At 35.7% G+C, this 16,937-nt stretch overlaps 1 protein-coding gene across 1 annotated transcript in view; it reads right to left on the bottom strand.

Annotated features, from left to right (window-relative positions):
- LOC111087338 overlaps positions 1-14,627 on the bottom strand; it is a 20,516-nt gene extending 5,889 nt beyond the window's left edge. Inside the window, exon 1 of the mRNA XM_022393639.1 lies at positions 14,161-14,627. Coding sequence (XP_022249347.1) covers positions 14,161-14,536 — 376 coding nt within the window. The 5' untranslated portion in view covers positions 14,537-14,627. The remainder of the gene's footprint in view (positions 1-14,160) is intronic.
- Positions 14,628-16,937: the final 2,310 nt, after the last annotated feature.

The raw sequence follows: 16,937 nt of genomic DNA, 5'->3' as shown, positions 1-16,937 counted from the left end.
CCTTATTTTCAATAAGCAATCCTGAAAAATATTTGGGGGTGCTTAACTTTTTTCCAGGTGTATAGTTCTAAAACATTTGGGAATATAAATGAACCGGATACTTTGCGAAATATCAGTAGCAAGGATTAGATTATAAATACGGGTTAAAGAATATAGAGAGTTGTCGTCTAGTGAATCAATCAGAGTGTTTACGTTTTTGGATCTGTATTATCTATCCTATATATTGAGTTACTAAATATTGAGATTGACTTATTTTCATCATATAATATACAAGAATCCGCCAACAAAAGAACAACAATGTTATAAAACAATAGCTTTTTATTATTTTTTACGGTTTAAACACCAAAAGCTGGCGAAACATGAAAAACCAATAGGCCTAACTTTGATGATAAAATCAGATAAACTGTAACTGTTTCTTTTTATCCTCTGAATTTGTTTAAAATGTTTCTTTAGTTTTAAGCATGTAAACACGTGGATTTGTATCACAATATGCTATTTCTTTTACAAGTTATCAACATTTTCTACTGTTATAGTTATTTTTATTTAAATTCATGGGATTTCTTTAACTACTTCCTTCGGAAAGATGATCAAGAATGTTATTTCTTAACTATGATCATAAGAAGAAAGCTTGTTTTGGGGGTTGTTTGCAGTTGATGGTCGGATGTAGAAGTTTCTGTTGTGGGTTTTACATCACACTTTTTAGCTGGAGTTCGAATGTTTTTTGTTCTGCAGTTAGGCTTAGGTTTTGGTTGATCTGTATTTGAGGGAGGTATGATGTTCTGGAGTGGAATGAAGGATGTGGTTTTCAAAAGTTCGGTAAGTATTCGAAAAAACAGCCACGTTGAATTATTTGATCTGATGAGTTTGCCACTACTTCGTCAGTAAAAGTAATTCTTCCAGTTCTGGGGACATCGAGAATGTGAGTTGATATATCATTTTCTAGGGCTAATTTAATTTCGTGGGAAGTGATATATAGGCAGATGTTTTGCAGAAAGAAATAATATGAACTTGTACTAATTACAGGTGAATGACAGTTTATTTGAGCTTGTGAATTACACGCAGAACACGCGTAAATGAGATTTTCAGATGTTAGTGGTCGAACAAAGATACAGTCACTTCCTAGTGGTCGGGATTTGTCTATTTGGGTTTGGCATAAGGTTTGAAGGTTTTTATATAGACTTAGAAGGTGAGCTTATGTGTGTATAAAGAACAATCATCCCTTCCACACTTCCATTCCAGATGTCACATGTTCTAGTAATAGTAAGAAATCAACACTTTTTGAAATAAGGACGCCATTAAATATAAAACTGGCTGTTGCATCTGTAATGAAGGTAGTACCTACTAGTGATGTGTTAAGGACAAAAGTCCATAAAGTGATGTTAACAGTGACTGCAACTGGTAGAACCTCAAATACAAAGAGCAAAAATGGTAGGAAAACCAAAACGATTATCATATGTTCAGGACTACTGAACATTGAGCTGCTATGTCAAACGAAACAGAAAAACAGAGTTAACACATCATGAACCATGAACATTAAGACGCCAGCACAATCAACTGGAACATTATGTCAGAGTGGCTGGTTAAATGACCATAGCATGCGAACTAAGGAACAACAATGAAAGGTGATCTAGTTTCTTTAAGGATCATTATTTTTCCATCAAGATCAATGTGAAGACAGTCTAAAGAAGATGCATCCTGAGTGGTTAGTTCTAATTGTAAGGGTGAAGACAGTCTAAAGAAGCTGTATCCTGAGTGGTTGGTTCTAATTGTAAGGGTGAAGCCAGTCTAAAGAAGCTGCATCCTGAGTGGTTGGTTCCAATTGTAAGGGTTGAAACAGCCTAAAGAAGCTGCATCCTGAGTGGTTGGTTCCAATTGGAAGGGTGGAAACAACCTAAGGAAGCTGCATCCTGAGTGGTTGGTCCCAAGTGGAAGGGTGGAAACAACCTAAGGAAGCTGCATCCTGAGTGGTTGGTTCCAAGTGGAAGGTTGCATAGAGGCCAAGTTTTTAATGATGTGAACTTGCTCAAGCCATTGTTACAAAAGGTAGGATGAAAGATAATTAGTACAGGGACATTATAGAAGACCGTTCACACTATAATACATTGCTTTTATTCCCATGTTACTTTAGCCCTTAAGTGATTAGGAGCATACATGTAAAATCAGGCTTAATATTTCACTAATTAATTCATACATTACAATAAATTGTAAACTAACATTTCAGATACTTGTCTTGAGAATTTCAAAAGTGTCTTCTATCGTCATGCCCCCCCCCCCCAGTAGCATAGCGGTAAGTCAGCGGACTTACAACTCTAGAATCCGGGTTTCGATACCTGTGGTGGGCAGAGCACAGATATCCCATTGCGTAGCTTTTTGCTTAACTTCAAACAAACAAAGCTATCGTCATAGGTGTCTAATACGAGGAGTACTGTGGTAAGTCGTTAATATTGAGTAGATTTTTTTTTAATTCGTTATATGTGATTTTTTTTCACATATTTTATGGGGTCCGAGAAACTTATTGCTATATTAAATCAGTAAATATGAATAGAAGGAAGATAGAATTAGTACGTATACTGCCTCGAATGTCACACGGATTCCCTTTCCATAAAATGATAGACGTTTATTTTCAGTTTAGGTCAATCGCTTATCTTTCCAATAAATATTAAACAACATTATACACGATGTCCTAGAAATCTGGACCTATAGGGAAAAAATAGACGTTATGTTCTTAACGTTCACCAAACAAATATATAATGTCAGTTGTACATATTTCAGGAAAGAAAATACCCTGATGGCACAGTATACCAAGAATTGATATATGCATGGCTGTTAATGGTTTGTAATTTGAATATTAAATAAGTTTTTTCTTTGCATTTTCATTCCTTTGGGTCCCCACTTCTGGGACACCATGTACATTTCTACAAATTGTCTGTATAAGATATTTGTGATCGTATTTTGAGTTTCTTCTATTCTTTGCTATTGCTCCATCTCACTGTTAGTCTATTCCTCCATCTTCTTATTATTATATTGCTCCATCTCCATGTTATTCTATTATTCCATCTCACTGTTACTCTATTGCTCCATCTCCATGCTACTCTATTATTCCATCTCACTGTTACTCTATTGCTCCATCTCCATGTTACTCTATTATTCCATCTCATGTTACTCTATTGCTCCATCTCCATGTTACTCTATTATTCCATCTCACTGTTATTCTATTGCTCCATCTCACTGTTACTCTATTGCTCCATCTCCATGTTACTCTATTATTCCATCTCACTGTTACTCTATTGCTCCATCTCCATGTTACTCTATTATTCCATCTCACTGTTACTCTATTGCTCCATCTCCATGCTACTCTATTATTCCATCTCACTGTTACTCTATTGCTCCATCTCCATGCTACTCTATTATTCCATCTCCCTGTTACTCCATTGCTCCATCTCCATGTTACTCTATTATTCCATCTCACTATTATTCTATTGCTCCATCTCCCTGTCATTCTATTGCTCCATTTCCTTATTAATATGCTAAACTATAACTAAACTAATTGAAACATATACGTATTGACTATCTGTAGTGTCACCACATTTTCTTTTAGTACCTCCAACTCAAGAAAGAACACAAGGACTTTAATAAAACCAAACGTAATGTTATTCTTTACACGAAAATCATCTTAAACTTTGTACGGTCGAAAATGTTGAACTATTTCTATTGATATTCGATTTTTGTGACCGCAAAAATCCTTCACCATTTTGGCAGTAAAAAAATCAAAGGCACTTTTCTTTGTAAGTTTGCTTTACGCACAAGCATAGGTATTGCATAATAGAGTGATATATTCATTTATCTGTGTCGGTTTATAGCTGGTGTAGCCTTATGTCCATATATTTATGAGTTTTGCCATTTCTTGGTTGTCCGAAAAGCTACGAACGTCAAAAAAAAAAAAAAGGCGAGCTGTACCAGGTATTCTAGGGCAACAAAACGTTGCTAAGCAACGTGAAATTGATTTTTCCCCACAGGCTTCTTCTATCTACTGGTATAAGAGTGATTGTTCACACTTTCGTTGTTTGTAAGAATCTTACGTTTAGCTACTTGTTCATTTTTTTTAAACTAGATCCATGTATGTTTTTCATGGCTTGTTAAACGCTCAGTTATTTGAATTTTGTTTTGAAACAAAATTTTCTTCTTGAATTTGTTTTTGTTAATGAATTTAGCTGCCTAGGAATAAAAACATCGACCAAATTATAAACTGTCTTACCTAATCAAGAAGGTGTAACGTTAAGCCTATAGCGGATGGATCTAAGCTCGCGTGGTTACATGGCTACTACTATCCTATTAGGATAAATTTTACTCCAATTATATAAATCATGCCCAAGTGTTTTTAATAATATATATACTGAATCCAGCAAGTTCATAGAGGTCCTTGTGAGATGCTTACGAATTATCATGCAATATTATGTATAGAAATTAAGATTAAAATGTAGAAACCAGAGCGTATTACAGAGGGTTAAGTATGTTATATTAAAACAGTTCGGAATATTCAGATCATCAAGTCACATGACGGGCATGGCCAGGTGGTTAGGGCGCTTGACTCTGCGGGTAATCTGCGGGTCGCAGGTTCGAATCCCCGTCACACCAAACATGCGTGGGGGCGTTATAATGTGGCGATCAATCCCACTATTCGTTAGTAAAAGAATAGCCCAAGAGTTGGCGGTAGGTGGTGATGACTAGCTGCCTTCCCTCTAGTCTTACACTGCTAAATTAGGGACGGCTAGCGCAGATAGCCCCCGTGTAGCTTTGCGCGAAATTCAAAAAACAAAACAAGAATCGAGGCACCTTATAAGCATAGTCGATATAGAGTAGTGGCCTGTATCAGAACTATATTTTGACATCCTCTGGAGCTTCACTGATAGTATTATATCATCGAAAATTGATCGCTTTTTGGAAGGGTATGTAACATCATATTCTGATTCAAAATATTCGTACACTCGGATCATAAAGACCCGTTGAGATCGGGGATTTAGAACCTACAGATCGGGGATAACCCATGTAATTATTGATATTGGAAAATATAATAACTTGGATTAACTTAGGATCCAAGATTATCCAGGAAGAGATCTACAACCAGCCTTAACCCGGCTGTGGCAAGGAAAATGTTGTGTTAACTTGGATTAACTTAGGATCCAAGATTATCCAGGAAGAGATCTACAACCAGCCTTAACCCGGCTGTGGCAAGGAAAATGTTGTGTTAACTTGGATTAACTTAGGATAGTCCAGGGAATGATTTCACCAAGATAAAGTTTTCAGTCACACCTCAAGAATGAAACGGGACAAGATAAAGTTTTCAGTCACACCTCAAGAATGAAACGGGACAAGATAAAGTTTTCAGTCACACCTCAAGAATGAAACGGTAATTCATGTTATTCCGTATAAAGACATTCTGATTAGGACGCCGGACTCAGCCCCTATGGTTTTCGGATAGTGAAAACGGGCGCGAGGAAAACTTCGTCATCGTACATTAGATGGCAAGAAGAGAGGAGTGGTGTGCTTTGGACATGACAACCTTGCACTTGAGTCTTTTGCAATGTAAGTTACTCTGAAGAACAATTGTATATATGCATAGTCGTTAGATTAAAAAATAGATGATTGGTGAACGTGGCGACATGGACAGTAACGACGTGGTGAGGCTTCAAAACTCGTTTTAATATAACGTATTCAATCTCTGTACGTAATGTTCTGAAAACTTCTTTAAAATCAACAATTGTTCTTGATAATTTACGGAGGTGAAAATGGTTTGTTTAAATAATTTAAATAATATTTCTGATTTAGCATGCCGCTTAAAAGATAATAAATAAATAATGCATGCTGTGCTATTTTTGTAATAGCAATACAATATTAACTTTTTTCTAAGCTGGTAAGTGTAATGCAAACTATTTTGAAATGCTCATTATAATCTTCTATAGACGTATATACATTCATAATTGTTAATATAATTTCTCTGTTTGTTGTTGTCCTCCAGTGGGACAGAGATAAATCTACGGACTTGCAACGCTAAAATCCGGGGTTCGATTCTCCGTGGTGGATACGGCAGAAAGCTCAATGTAGTTCTGCTCTAAAACTAACAAACCCAGTTTGGTTTGTTGTGAATTTCGCGGAAAGCTACACGAGGGCTATCTGCACTAGCCGTCGCTAATTTAGGAGTAATAGATTAAATGGAAGGCAGCTAGTCAACGCCAACTCGTGGGCTAATCTTTTGCCAACGAATAGTGTGATTGACAGTCATATTATAACGTCCCCACTGCTGGAAGAGCGAGCATGTTTGGTTTGACGGGGATTCGAGCACTCTAACCACCATGTCATGACAGGCCCATACAGACAGACAGACTGCTGTTTAGCGCAACGCTACACAATGGGCTATTTGTATTCTGCATATCGCCGGTATTCAAACTCGATCTTTAGCGTTCTAAGCTCTCACACTTAAGAGCCCCCGAAAGGTATATGATTTATCTGTAAGGTGACATTACCATGATTAATTATCTCTGCAATTCCTCTAAACTGTCTTTACTTAACTGGTTTGTTCGTTTCAGAACTACCAGCAAAGCTACACAAGGGTCATCTGCGTATAGCCGTCTCTAAATTTAAACTGATAGACTAGAGAGAAGGCAGATAGTCAACAGTACTCACCGCCAATGCTTGGGCTACTTTAATCAATGAGTGGAGTGTTATACACTAGCCCATTTACAAAATGATAATATAAATATTTTTATAGTACAATTATCGTTTGTTTGTTGTTGTTTTTTTTAGTTTCGCGCAAAGCTACACGAGGGTTATCTGCGCTAGCCGTCCCTAATTTAGCAGTGTAAGACTAGAGGGAAGGCAGCTAGTCATCACCACCCACCGCCAACTCTTGGTCTACTCTTTTACCAACGAATAGTGGGCTTGAACGTCACATTATAACGCCCCCACGGCTGAAAGGGCGAGCAAGTTTGGTGGGACGGGGATTCGAACCCGCGACCCGCAGGTTGCTAGTCGAGCTCCCTAACCACCTGCCCATGACACTTATCGTGGTAACGATTTGAAGTGTGAGCACTTCTCCATTCAACTTATTATGTCTTTTCCCCTATCTTGCTACTTGTGTGTGTATTCCAGTATTAGTGGGGGGTAATATAAAAAAGACAGTCTAACTTCAGTAGCTTATCACGTTGGAAAAAAAACTGTGTTTCTAGAGTAAAGATTTAGAAAGGTTTTTTAGTCTCCTATACTAACAAATGAAGTTTTTTTTTTATAAATTTATTTGTTTAATTGCGAACTCCTCCCACAGTTTTCGGGACCAGTTTTGGGCAGGTGGACTCGAGGTGACCTGGGGGTTGTCCTTGTCTAAATAGCTATCCTCCTTACCAAGTGAGTAACAAGGGATGTTAAAACACCCCCGAAAATTCACCTAGGCATAGTAGTGGGTCAAATAGTAGACTTTCAGGGTCTCTGAACCCGAATCAAGCATCATAAATTGTGTTTCTGGCCCTTCAGGGTCTCGAGGGCACCAGGTTTGAGACTCTGCTCCTAACCATAAACTTAGCAAACGTACACAGGTTCCACGGGCGGGTGTTCCAGGAAAATTTGTTTTTGGATAAGAGCTTCTTTGGACATCTGTATCAGTAATCGGGGATAACGGAGGAACTTGGTCGATACACTGGGGCCTCTGTGATTCAGAGAAGTAGGGTATCGAATCCCGCAGTGAAACGCTAGTATTTTATGCTAGTTTCTAAAAAAAACTAGTTTCTAACAGGGCTTCAAAATAGCTAAACGGGAAATACTCTTTTGTACTGGCCTCCCAGTGATACAGCGATAGGTCTGCGGACTTACAACGCTAGAAACCGGGTTTCGATACCCGTGGTGGGCAGAGCACAGATAGCCCATTGTGTAGCTAGTTTTGTACTTGTTCCTTGTGTCAGTTAAATATCAGTATTGGGTAAAGCTATCAGTGAAGATCATGGATGTTTTTAAGTCCTATCAAAATGTAATAAAATTAACCTTTCAGCACTAGGCTAAAGAACGTTATAATTATCGCTATTATCTTATTTCAGTTTCTGTATTGAACTCGGTTATACTCAGATTAAAACCACCTACCAATCTATGCACTTTATGTTGGAATGACCTGATCAGGTAACTGTATATTGTAACAGAAAATTAATTAGGCTACTAGCTTGTTCTCTCACGTGTCATCCTCTGTTTTCACTTGCCATCTTTTACTTTGACGAGCCAACTTTTGTTTTCGTGTGTCCTCTTTTGTTCTGATCTGTCATCTTCTGATTTCATGTGTTCTCTCTTATCTTGATGTCTTATCTTCTGTTTTCGTGTGTTCTCTCTTATCTTGACGTGTCATCTTCTGTTTCCATCTGTTTTCTCTTATTTTGACGTGTCATCTTCTGTTTTCATGTGTTCTCTCTTATTTTGATGTATCATCTTCTGTTTCTATATGTTCTCTCTTATTTTGACGTGTCATCTTCTGTTTTCATGTGTTCTCTCTTATTTTGATGAAACATCTTCTGTTTCTATATGTTCTCTCTTATTTTGATGTATCATCTTCTGTTTCTATATGCTCTCTCTTATTTTGACGTGTCATCTTCTGGTTCCATGTCTTTACCTTCATCATAGCTATATATTCACTTTACTTTGCAATAATTTAGGTTTGGTTCTTTTCATCGACTGCTATAAACACCTTTTAGCTACTTTTTTTCTTTACAATCTATTTTGTTTTCGTAAGTTTCTTTGTTTCAACCCGTAAAACCGTGTCATACACTAAACGATAATAACTGTTTCATACTGTGTACACATGGCTATCCTTTATTGTTTACTTTACGTGTAGTTTTATTAAATAACGTTACGTACATGTAGTTTTATTTAATAAAGTTACGTCTACGGGAGTTTGTTTGTCTAACCGCGTATTTATTTTTTTTCTAAATAGATCAGGATTTAATGATCTAATACATAATGCCAACAACAACAACAACAAAAAACAAGAAAAAAAACGTAGCTTAAATAACGTGCGTGAAAATGATAGAATAAGGAAAATTCAAGCGAAGGGCATGAAAACCACTGGCAAATGTTTAGCGGGTCGTGGCTAGTGATAATATGAATGTCTTTAGACAAAGATCACTATCAGTAAACTCTTTCTACCTGGTTTTCAATACGCTTTATACACTTACATATCATGAAATTTATCACCCTTAGTAACAAGCCCATAGGAAAAAAAGAAACACTGCTATAAAAAAAGTTCTTTTTTTTTAAATTATCAAACATTTAGTAGACAATTGTTGTGATATTAATCTCTAAGTGTCATTGGATGTCGTTCTAAACAATAAATAATAGGTTCAAAATACGCTTCATTAGTTTTAACCTTCACAGGTAAAATGATATTCACTGTGTGTTGTAATGATTCAAGTGAACTTGTAAGTTTTACTTGATGTCAGATTTTGCTTTGATACGTTTTCCTTCATTTAGTAACTTCGATCTATTACAACAAAGAAAAACAAAAGAAAAAAACATTTTATATTAGGTGCTATATTTTGTTTGTTTTAATGGTTTGGTTTGAATTTCGCGCAAAGCTACACGATGGTTATCTGTGCTATTTATTCGTTGATAAAAGAATAACCCCAGAGTTGACGGTTGGTGGCGTTGACTAACTGCTTTCTCTTTAGTTAGTTTGTTTGTTTTTTTAATTAGGCACAAAACTACACAAGGGTTATCTGTGCTCTGCCCATCACGGGTATCGGGAAGGAACAACTTGTCAAAAAAATACGGGAAACATCTCGTGAAATACACGAGAGAAAACAAGAAATGTGTTAATATAAACGTCAATGGCATGTCGTGTCTAAACCGTCAGAAGAACCGTTGTATTTCTGTGATAATGTGAACACTCCTCTATTCTCTTGTTGATAAAGTGACTTTGTCAGGAGTGACAACAAAATCATGTTCTGTACAATACTTGTACATACATTTTGTGTGTTTTGTTTTATTTGATAGGGGAAGATTGTTAGTTTGGTTTTGGTTTTGAATTTCGGGCAAAGCTACTCGAGGGCTATCTGCATTAGTAGTCCCTGATTTAACAGTGAAAGGCTAGAGAGAAGCTCCCCAGTGGCACAGCGGCATGTCTGCGGACTTACAATGCTAGAAACCGGGTTTTTTTTGTTTTACACGTGGTTCTTAGGGAAGCTGTGTCAGTCGTATGATGAAAAGATTAACAAACATGGTTCAAAGAAAGTTCTGGTCTCGCATATTTAATTTGTCTTGATGTTATGGTTATAAACGCTGAAAGCTGACGAAGCAAGGAAGCCAACGGGCCTAATATTAGCGACAAATATCACAGTGAAGCCATTTTGAGTCTAGAAGCAGCGTATGGTATATTTAATATGAAGCTTGGTAAATGTTAGGCGATCATAAAACTCTTGAGTTAGACTGGGTATCTTTGCTTTGAAGGCCAGACAGAAAGTGTGTCGTTTTAGGACCATAAGTCTCTCATAAAATCAAGAAGCAGTTATCCATGACCAGTATAACCAATATAACTAAATGTGGTACAATTACTACATTTGATACGTCTGAGCAGGTTCCTTGAAAATATCTTTATGTTCACTCTTTCCGTTTCTATTCCAGGACAAAACTTTATTCAAAATATTATTTTATATACAGTGCAAAGCATTTAATGTTACGATTTTAAACACCGGAAACTGGCGAAGCAATCAACTCAATAGGCCTAGTATTAGAGACACAAATCACACTGAAATGCTCACATTTATTTTTACATTCTCCTTGACCAATTCATCGCGAATATCAAATCAAAGGTGTTTAGAACAACGTTTTCAAATGCGTTTTTAGACCGTAATATTAAATGTTCTGTATCGCATATAAAATAGCATTATAATCAAGCATTACAAGTAATAATGGTATACTAATTACCCATACTCATTACTGGGTTCATATTTAGTCCTGATTTATGTTGGTAGCTGGATTTCACCAGAAGTTAATGATAACAGATAAAATCACATTAAAAGTATAGGATTAAATGTTACTACTTCCGACAGATGGCGCTGTCCTCATCAAAGTTTATTTGTCGGAAATCCTAAGATTTAACTTAACTTTTTTAATGTTATTAACCAAATATTTTAACCCTACAGGTTTTTTTTGAAACTATAAAGACTAACAGATATATATATATTTAAGATCAATTAATATTGCGAAGACACAAATATACATATAGTTTGATGTAAAGTTTTGCTACTAATAAACCATTCTCAGTTTATATATCGTAAAATATTTCAAATGGGTGTTCTTTTACTGTAAACATTTTCAGAACTAATTATTCTAAGTCTTCAACAAGCACGAATATGATACTATAAATGAGTGATTATTGAGCTAAAATGAGTGATTATTTACATTATATTTATATATATATGTTTATGACTCAACAACTAAAATTCCTTTTAATCTCATTATCTAAGTCGAGTAATCTAATTAGAAACTTATCAGCTCCAGTAATCATTGTCCTACTTCGAATATTTAAACTCGTAGTTATTTAACCAATATGCTAATTTTCATTTTCCGTTATCATTTTTAGAGTTCAAGTAATAGAAACTTCAAAATGATGCTTGATAAACCTTTCCAGCTAGATGGCGCAGAGATCAACCGAAGTGAAATAAGATCCCTCGTTTCTGAAATATACAAAGTATTTCCCAGATTGCACACCTGCTGTAAAATTACTGGCAGTACAGATTTCTACCGTGCCAAAAAATAGACAGTTTGATTGACACACACACACACACACTTACACAAACTAGTATACCCGCGGAAGAAGTTAGACCCTCCCCATCGATCTTAAAAGTTATATTACACTGTGGGGTATAGTTCTGTGAGCTGTGCTTTAAATGATTGGCCAGTATGCTCGAAAATGCAGTAGAAGGAAGAAAAGAAATCACAAACGAGCCCGAGGTTTGCCTTCTGCGAAAACGCTGTTCTCGTACACTAGATGGTTTATGGAAAGCATGAAGGGAGTAATGTTGTGCATTTGACGTGACAGCCTAACGAAGTCTTTTGTAGTAGGAACTAACGGTTTACAGTTATTTTAAAGATGCACACCTGTCAGACGGAGCACGATCAGACGTGGCGACATAGACTGTAACGACATTGTGAGGCTCCAAAATTAGAACGTCTTTAATAAATTTAGCAAGCCTAGTTACTGTAAGAGTTTGACGAGAAGAAACAAAATTCCAAAAAAATCTTACAGTGAATGATCTAAATACAAATTACACAGATTACATATCATGGAGACTGTACTGGCTTTAGCATTACAGTAAACCTTCAGAATCAACCACTTGATACATCATCTCTATAAAGCAGGGAATGAGCATGTAATTATAAACTGGAACATTAACAAAATATAAATACATGCGAATAATCCAAGTATTAGTTTTTGCCAAAATACGTGTTTATTACGTTTTTTTTTGGTGTAAACTTAACCAATAGTCCCTAGGGGGTCGTCAAGAAACTCAAATAAAATCGTTTTGGTATACAATTCTGTTTAGAGGGTTCTGTGCTAGAATTCAAATAAATAAGAATTAATATGTTATTAATTAATTAATTAATATGTTATTAATCAAATTGCTTCTTCATTCAAAAACGTAGTAAGATTGTGAAGTGTGACATGTGAAAGTTTAGAGTTTTTTTATATATATTGTGATTATTTGCATCAGTAATAGCAGGATACTATACCACAAAATACTCTGTACTATACACAATTATACTCCGTCGCGCCCCCTATTGACACAGCGGTATGTCTGCGAACTTACAACGCCAGAAACAAGCATTATTTATGTATCACCGGCCCAAATTTTACCTGCCTCAGTTTTGAACAGATGGAACCACTCGGATCAGCACGTGGTGGAAACGAATCATCCTTACTATAGGGTGGTTTTTAAAGTGTTGTTTTATATACAGTACTTGACTTTTGTGTAATGAAATGCTCTAATTTATTAGTATTGTTATGTTTACGTATGTTCTAATGAAATGCTCTAATTTATTAATATTGTTATGTTTACGTATGTTCTAATGAAATGCTCTAATTTATTAATATTGTTATGTTTACGTATATTATAATGAAATGCTCTAATTTAATAATATTGTTATGTTTACGTATATTGTAATGAAATGCTCTAATTTATTAATATTGTTATGTTTACGCATATTGTAATGAAATGCTCTAATTTATTAGTATTGTTATGTTTACGTATGTTCTAATGAAATGCTCTAATTTATTAGTATTGTTATGTTTACGTATGTTCTAATGAAATGCTCTAATTTATTAATATTGTTATGTTTACGTATATTATAATGAAATGCTCTAATTTAATAATATTGTTATGTTTACGTATATTGTAATGAAATGCTCTAATTTATTAATATTGTTATGTTTACGCATATTGTAATGAAATGCTCTAATTTATTAATATTGTTATGTTTACGTATATTGTAATGAAATGCTCTAATTTATTAATATTGTTATGTTTACGTATATTCTAATGAAATGCTCTAATTTATTAGTATTATTATGTTTACGTATATTGCATAAAAAAGGCTCTTCTTCATTCAACACATTTATGTTCTATTTTGTTAGCCCACAACTGAACTTAACGTTGAACCAATCAGACACCAGAATTATGCTCAACAGAACACAGGCTGTGTTATTTTTACCACAAGTTGTTCACAGTAGAATAATTACACTGTAAAAACAAGTTTAAAATATTACATGCTCTGTAGTATTTCAATTCTCCGTAGTGCACTGCTATCGTTTTCAATAACTGTTTAATTCATCTTTATTTAATTACGTTCTATCATAGACAAGTCTACAAAGACAGCCTGGACCATAATTTCAGCAATTAAAAATCAAAAATAGTTTATTATTATTTCTGCAATAACCTTACTCTTGTAAATAATGATATTCAGCTTTGTGTATAACATTAGTTCAGAAGAAGTTTCTAGTTACACACACAGAGACAAACTGTATAGCCAATTTTAGGTAAAGAATTTCAAAGCTTGGAAAAGACGAATTAAATATAAAATAACATTTAACTGTAAGGTAAACTAAATTAGAGAAAAAAAAAACTTTTCATTTACCACTTATGTCAGTACATATGGCATTCACCCCGCCGTAAAGAGTGATGAGAAAGATCAGATCACCGGTACTATTGTTCATCTTTTGTTGACTGTAGACCGAGGAGGAGACCCCTTTAACGATTTTAGAGACGCCATCTTCGGACGTGTCGACGCGGGCCAGTCGTTTGCTCACCCATCTTAAACTATGTTGACTGCTATTAGCGACACGTTCTACCTGATCCCGTACGAAAGTCACGGTCTCCCAGTGATTTGTGAGGAGCGCGATGGACAGGCATGCCGTCGCCGCCACGGTGGACACCAGCGTGGCGCCGGTGAAAATGGAAGTAAAGGAGTAGCACGAGCCTCGATGTTGTTTTCGTTTGGAGCTATTTTCCATTACCGACTGTCCCAAGTCCTTGGTGCCAACCTGACGAACTTCGGGACTTTTCGGAAATAGAATAGGTGTTTTTCGCTTGATCAGATATCGAATCAAGTCCATGAGGATCAGAGATACGTAACATGCCGTCCCGGAGTTTACATTTAGAACTATAGTTTTGTGTGAGGCGGTAAAAAACGCTTATAGGGCTGGATTCGTACAACGAGATAACACGAGACTTACATATTAGCAAGATATATTACTGAGGTACTTTGAGAGGCTTCTGTGATGTGATCCAATCACACACAACTTATTTCTGGTCGTGATTTTCACTTCTACCAAAGTTTTATGTGTGTGCGCAGATTACGCGCGTGTTAGCTGTGAAACCTTGAAAGACCATCAGAACGAGGCTGTAGTTAATACACTCTTGTCCGAGATACAAGATATATTATTATGTCTGAGATATATATGCTATGTTAAAAAAAGGTGCGACTTGAAATAAAAACCCATTTCGTGAATGACAGTTACCACATCAAGTATCCATTTGGAACTCCAATAGACTTCTGTGCTTTTCGTCTTCATAAAGGTTATCAAGGGAACCAATGTTCAGTGTGCACGAGACAACATAGTTATCCTTATAAACTGATTAACTAGAGATTACGTATTGTCTAATTGTAAACATTTAATTATTTCCAGAAATGTACACGAAAGAAGAGTGGTTAAATAGGCTTCACCTGCAGCACATGTTCATAGCTGAATAACTGATGCCACCTATAGCTCGTGGAAAAACTACAAAAGATCACGTGAAAATCCAATTTATAATGAAAAGGTTTCCATCGAGTAATAAAATAATCTGGTTGTGTAAAGCTGCATCTCCCAATTATCATGTTAGGATTTTAAATATTCTTAGGTTTCTCACTGTGTTACTTTTTTCAAGGCTGTAAGGGGTACATTATAAGGGTAACTTCAAAAATATACCTACGATATTCTTTCAGGTTAAGTCCACAAGAGACAATTAGAGTGATCTCAGCACGTCTGTTATTAGTGTGATCAAATATATCGCTCCGCCATACGTCTGTTATAAGTGTGATAAAAAATATCGTTCCGCCACACGTCCGTTATTAGTGTGATCAAATATATCGCTCCGTCACACGTCTGTTATTAGTGTGATCAAATATATCGCTCCGCCACACGTCTGTTATAAGTGTGATCAAATATATCGTTCCGCCACACGTCCGTTATTAGTGTGATCAAAGATATCGCTCCGCCACACGTCTGTTATAAGTGTGGTCAGAGATATCGCTCCGCCACACGTCTGTTATAAGTGTGATCAGAGATATCACTCCGCCTTGCTTCCTGTTTATATCAAGCTGCAGTAACTCAACTTCCAGTTTACACTTTTAGAATCATCCTTATAGATTGAAACTGGTGTTGTGGATATTAAGTTGAATTATCTTAATCTTTTTGCTTCTGGGGCTGACTTAGTGTATTATCTATATTTTGACTGAAAGACGATACCTCACTTCCGTATACATAGTAAGCCTGTACCAACTCATAATTGTAAACTAAATGTTCTTCCGCAGGGTCCCCGAAAGTATTCTGTTTCAAGAGTAAATAAAAACAAAAATTAAGAATAACAAATATTTTTATTTCTTGGTTTTCAAGTTCATATGTCATGCAGTGTTGTAGCCTACAGAGTGCATAATTCTTCTCTCTCGTGATTCACGGCACGCGGACGTTTTACTGACTTCACGACAGTATAAATTGCAACGTTAAGCATCCCTTATGTAATGTCATTTTAGTGTCTACTGTCTGACTGACAGACAATGCGCTACTGTATGGTCGGGTGAGTGGTTAAAACAGGTGACTCCTCCAGGCGGCTTTCAGCCCCCTTTCGGGGAAATTAAGAAGCTTAATGGTACGTTTAACTAGATTATTTCAGTATCACCAGAGGCCTAGTTTAGAGGAACATTTATTGTTTATCTCTGATTAGTTGAACTTATCAGATATTTAGGGATGTTCAGACATTACATTAACTACGTCAGTAATTGTTACTCTACAGTCTAATACTCTACAACAACTGCAAGAAACTAATACTCTACAAACACTACAAGTAGTTAGTATTCTAGTATCATTATATATGGTTATTAGATTGCTTTTACTTCGTCAATTACTACTAATTACAATTACAACTACTACAAGTAGTTAGTATTCTAGTATCATTACATATAGTTATTACATTACAATTACTTCGTCAATTACTACTAATTACAATTACAACTACTACAAGTAGTTAGTACTCTAGTATCATTACATATAGTTATTAGATTACAATTACTTCGTCAATTACTACTAATTACAATTACAACTACTACAAGTAGTTAGTACTCTAGTATCATTACATATAGTTATTAGATTACAG

The sequence above is a fragment of the Limulus polyphemus genome, unplaced genomic scaffold (genome assembly GCF_000517525.1).
Source record: "Limulus polyphemus unplaced genomic scaffold, Limulus_polyphemus-2.1.2 Scaffold2030, whole genome shotgun sequence".
Taxonomy (NCBI): Eukaryota; Metazoa; Arthropoda; class Merostomata; order Xiphosura; family Limulidae; genus Limulus; species Limulus polyphemus.
Note: the sequence above shows the minus strand (reverse complement) of the source record. Positions and strands in the feature narration are given on the sequence as shown.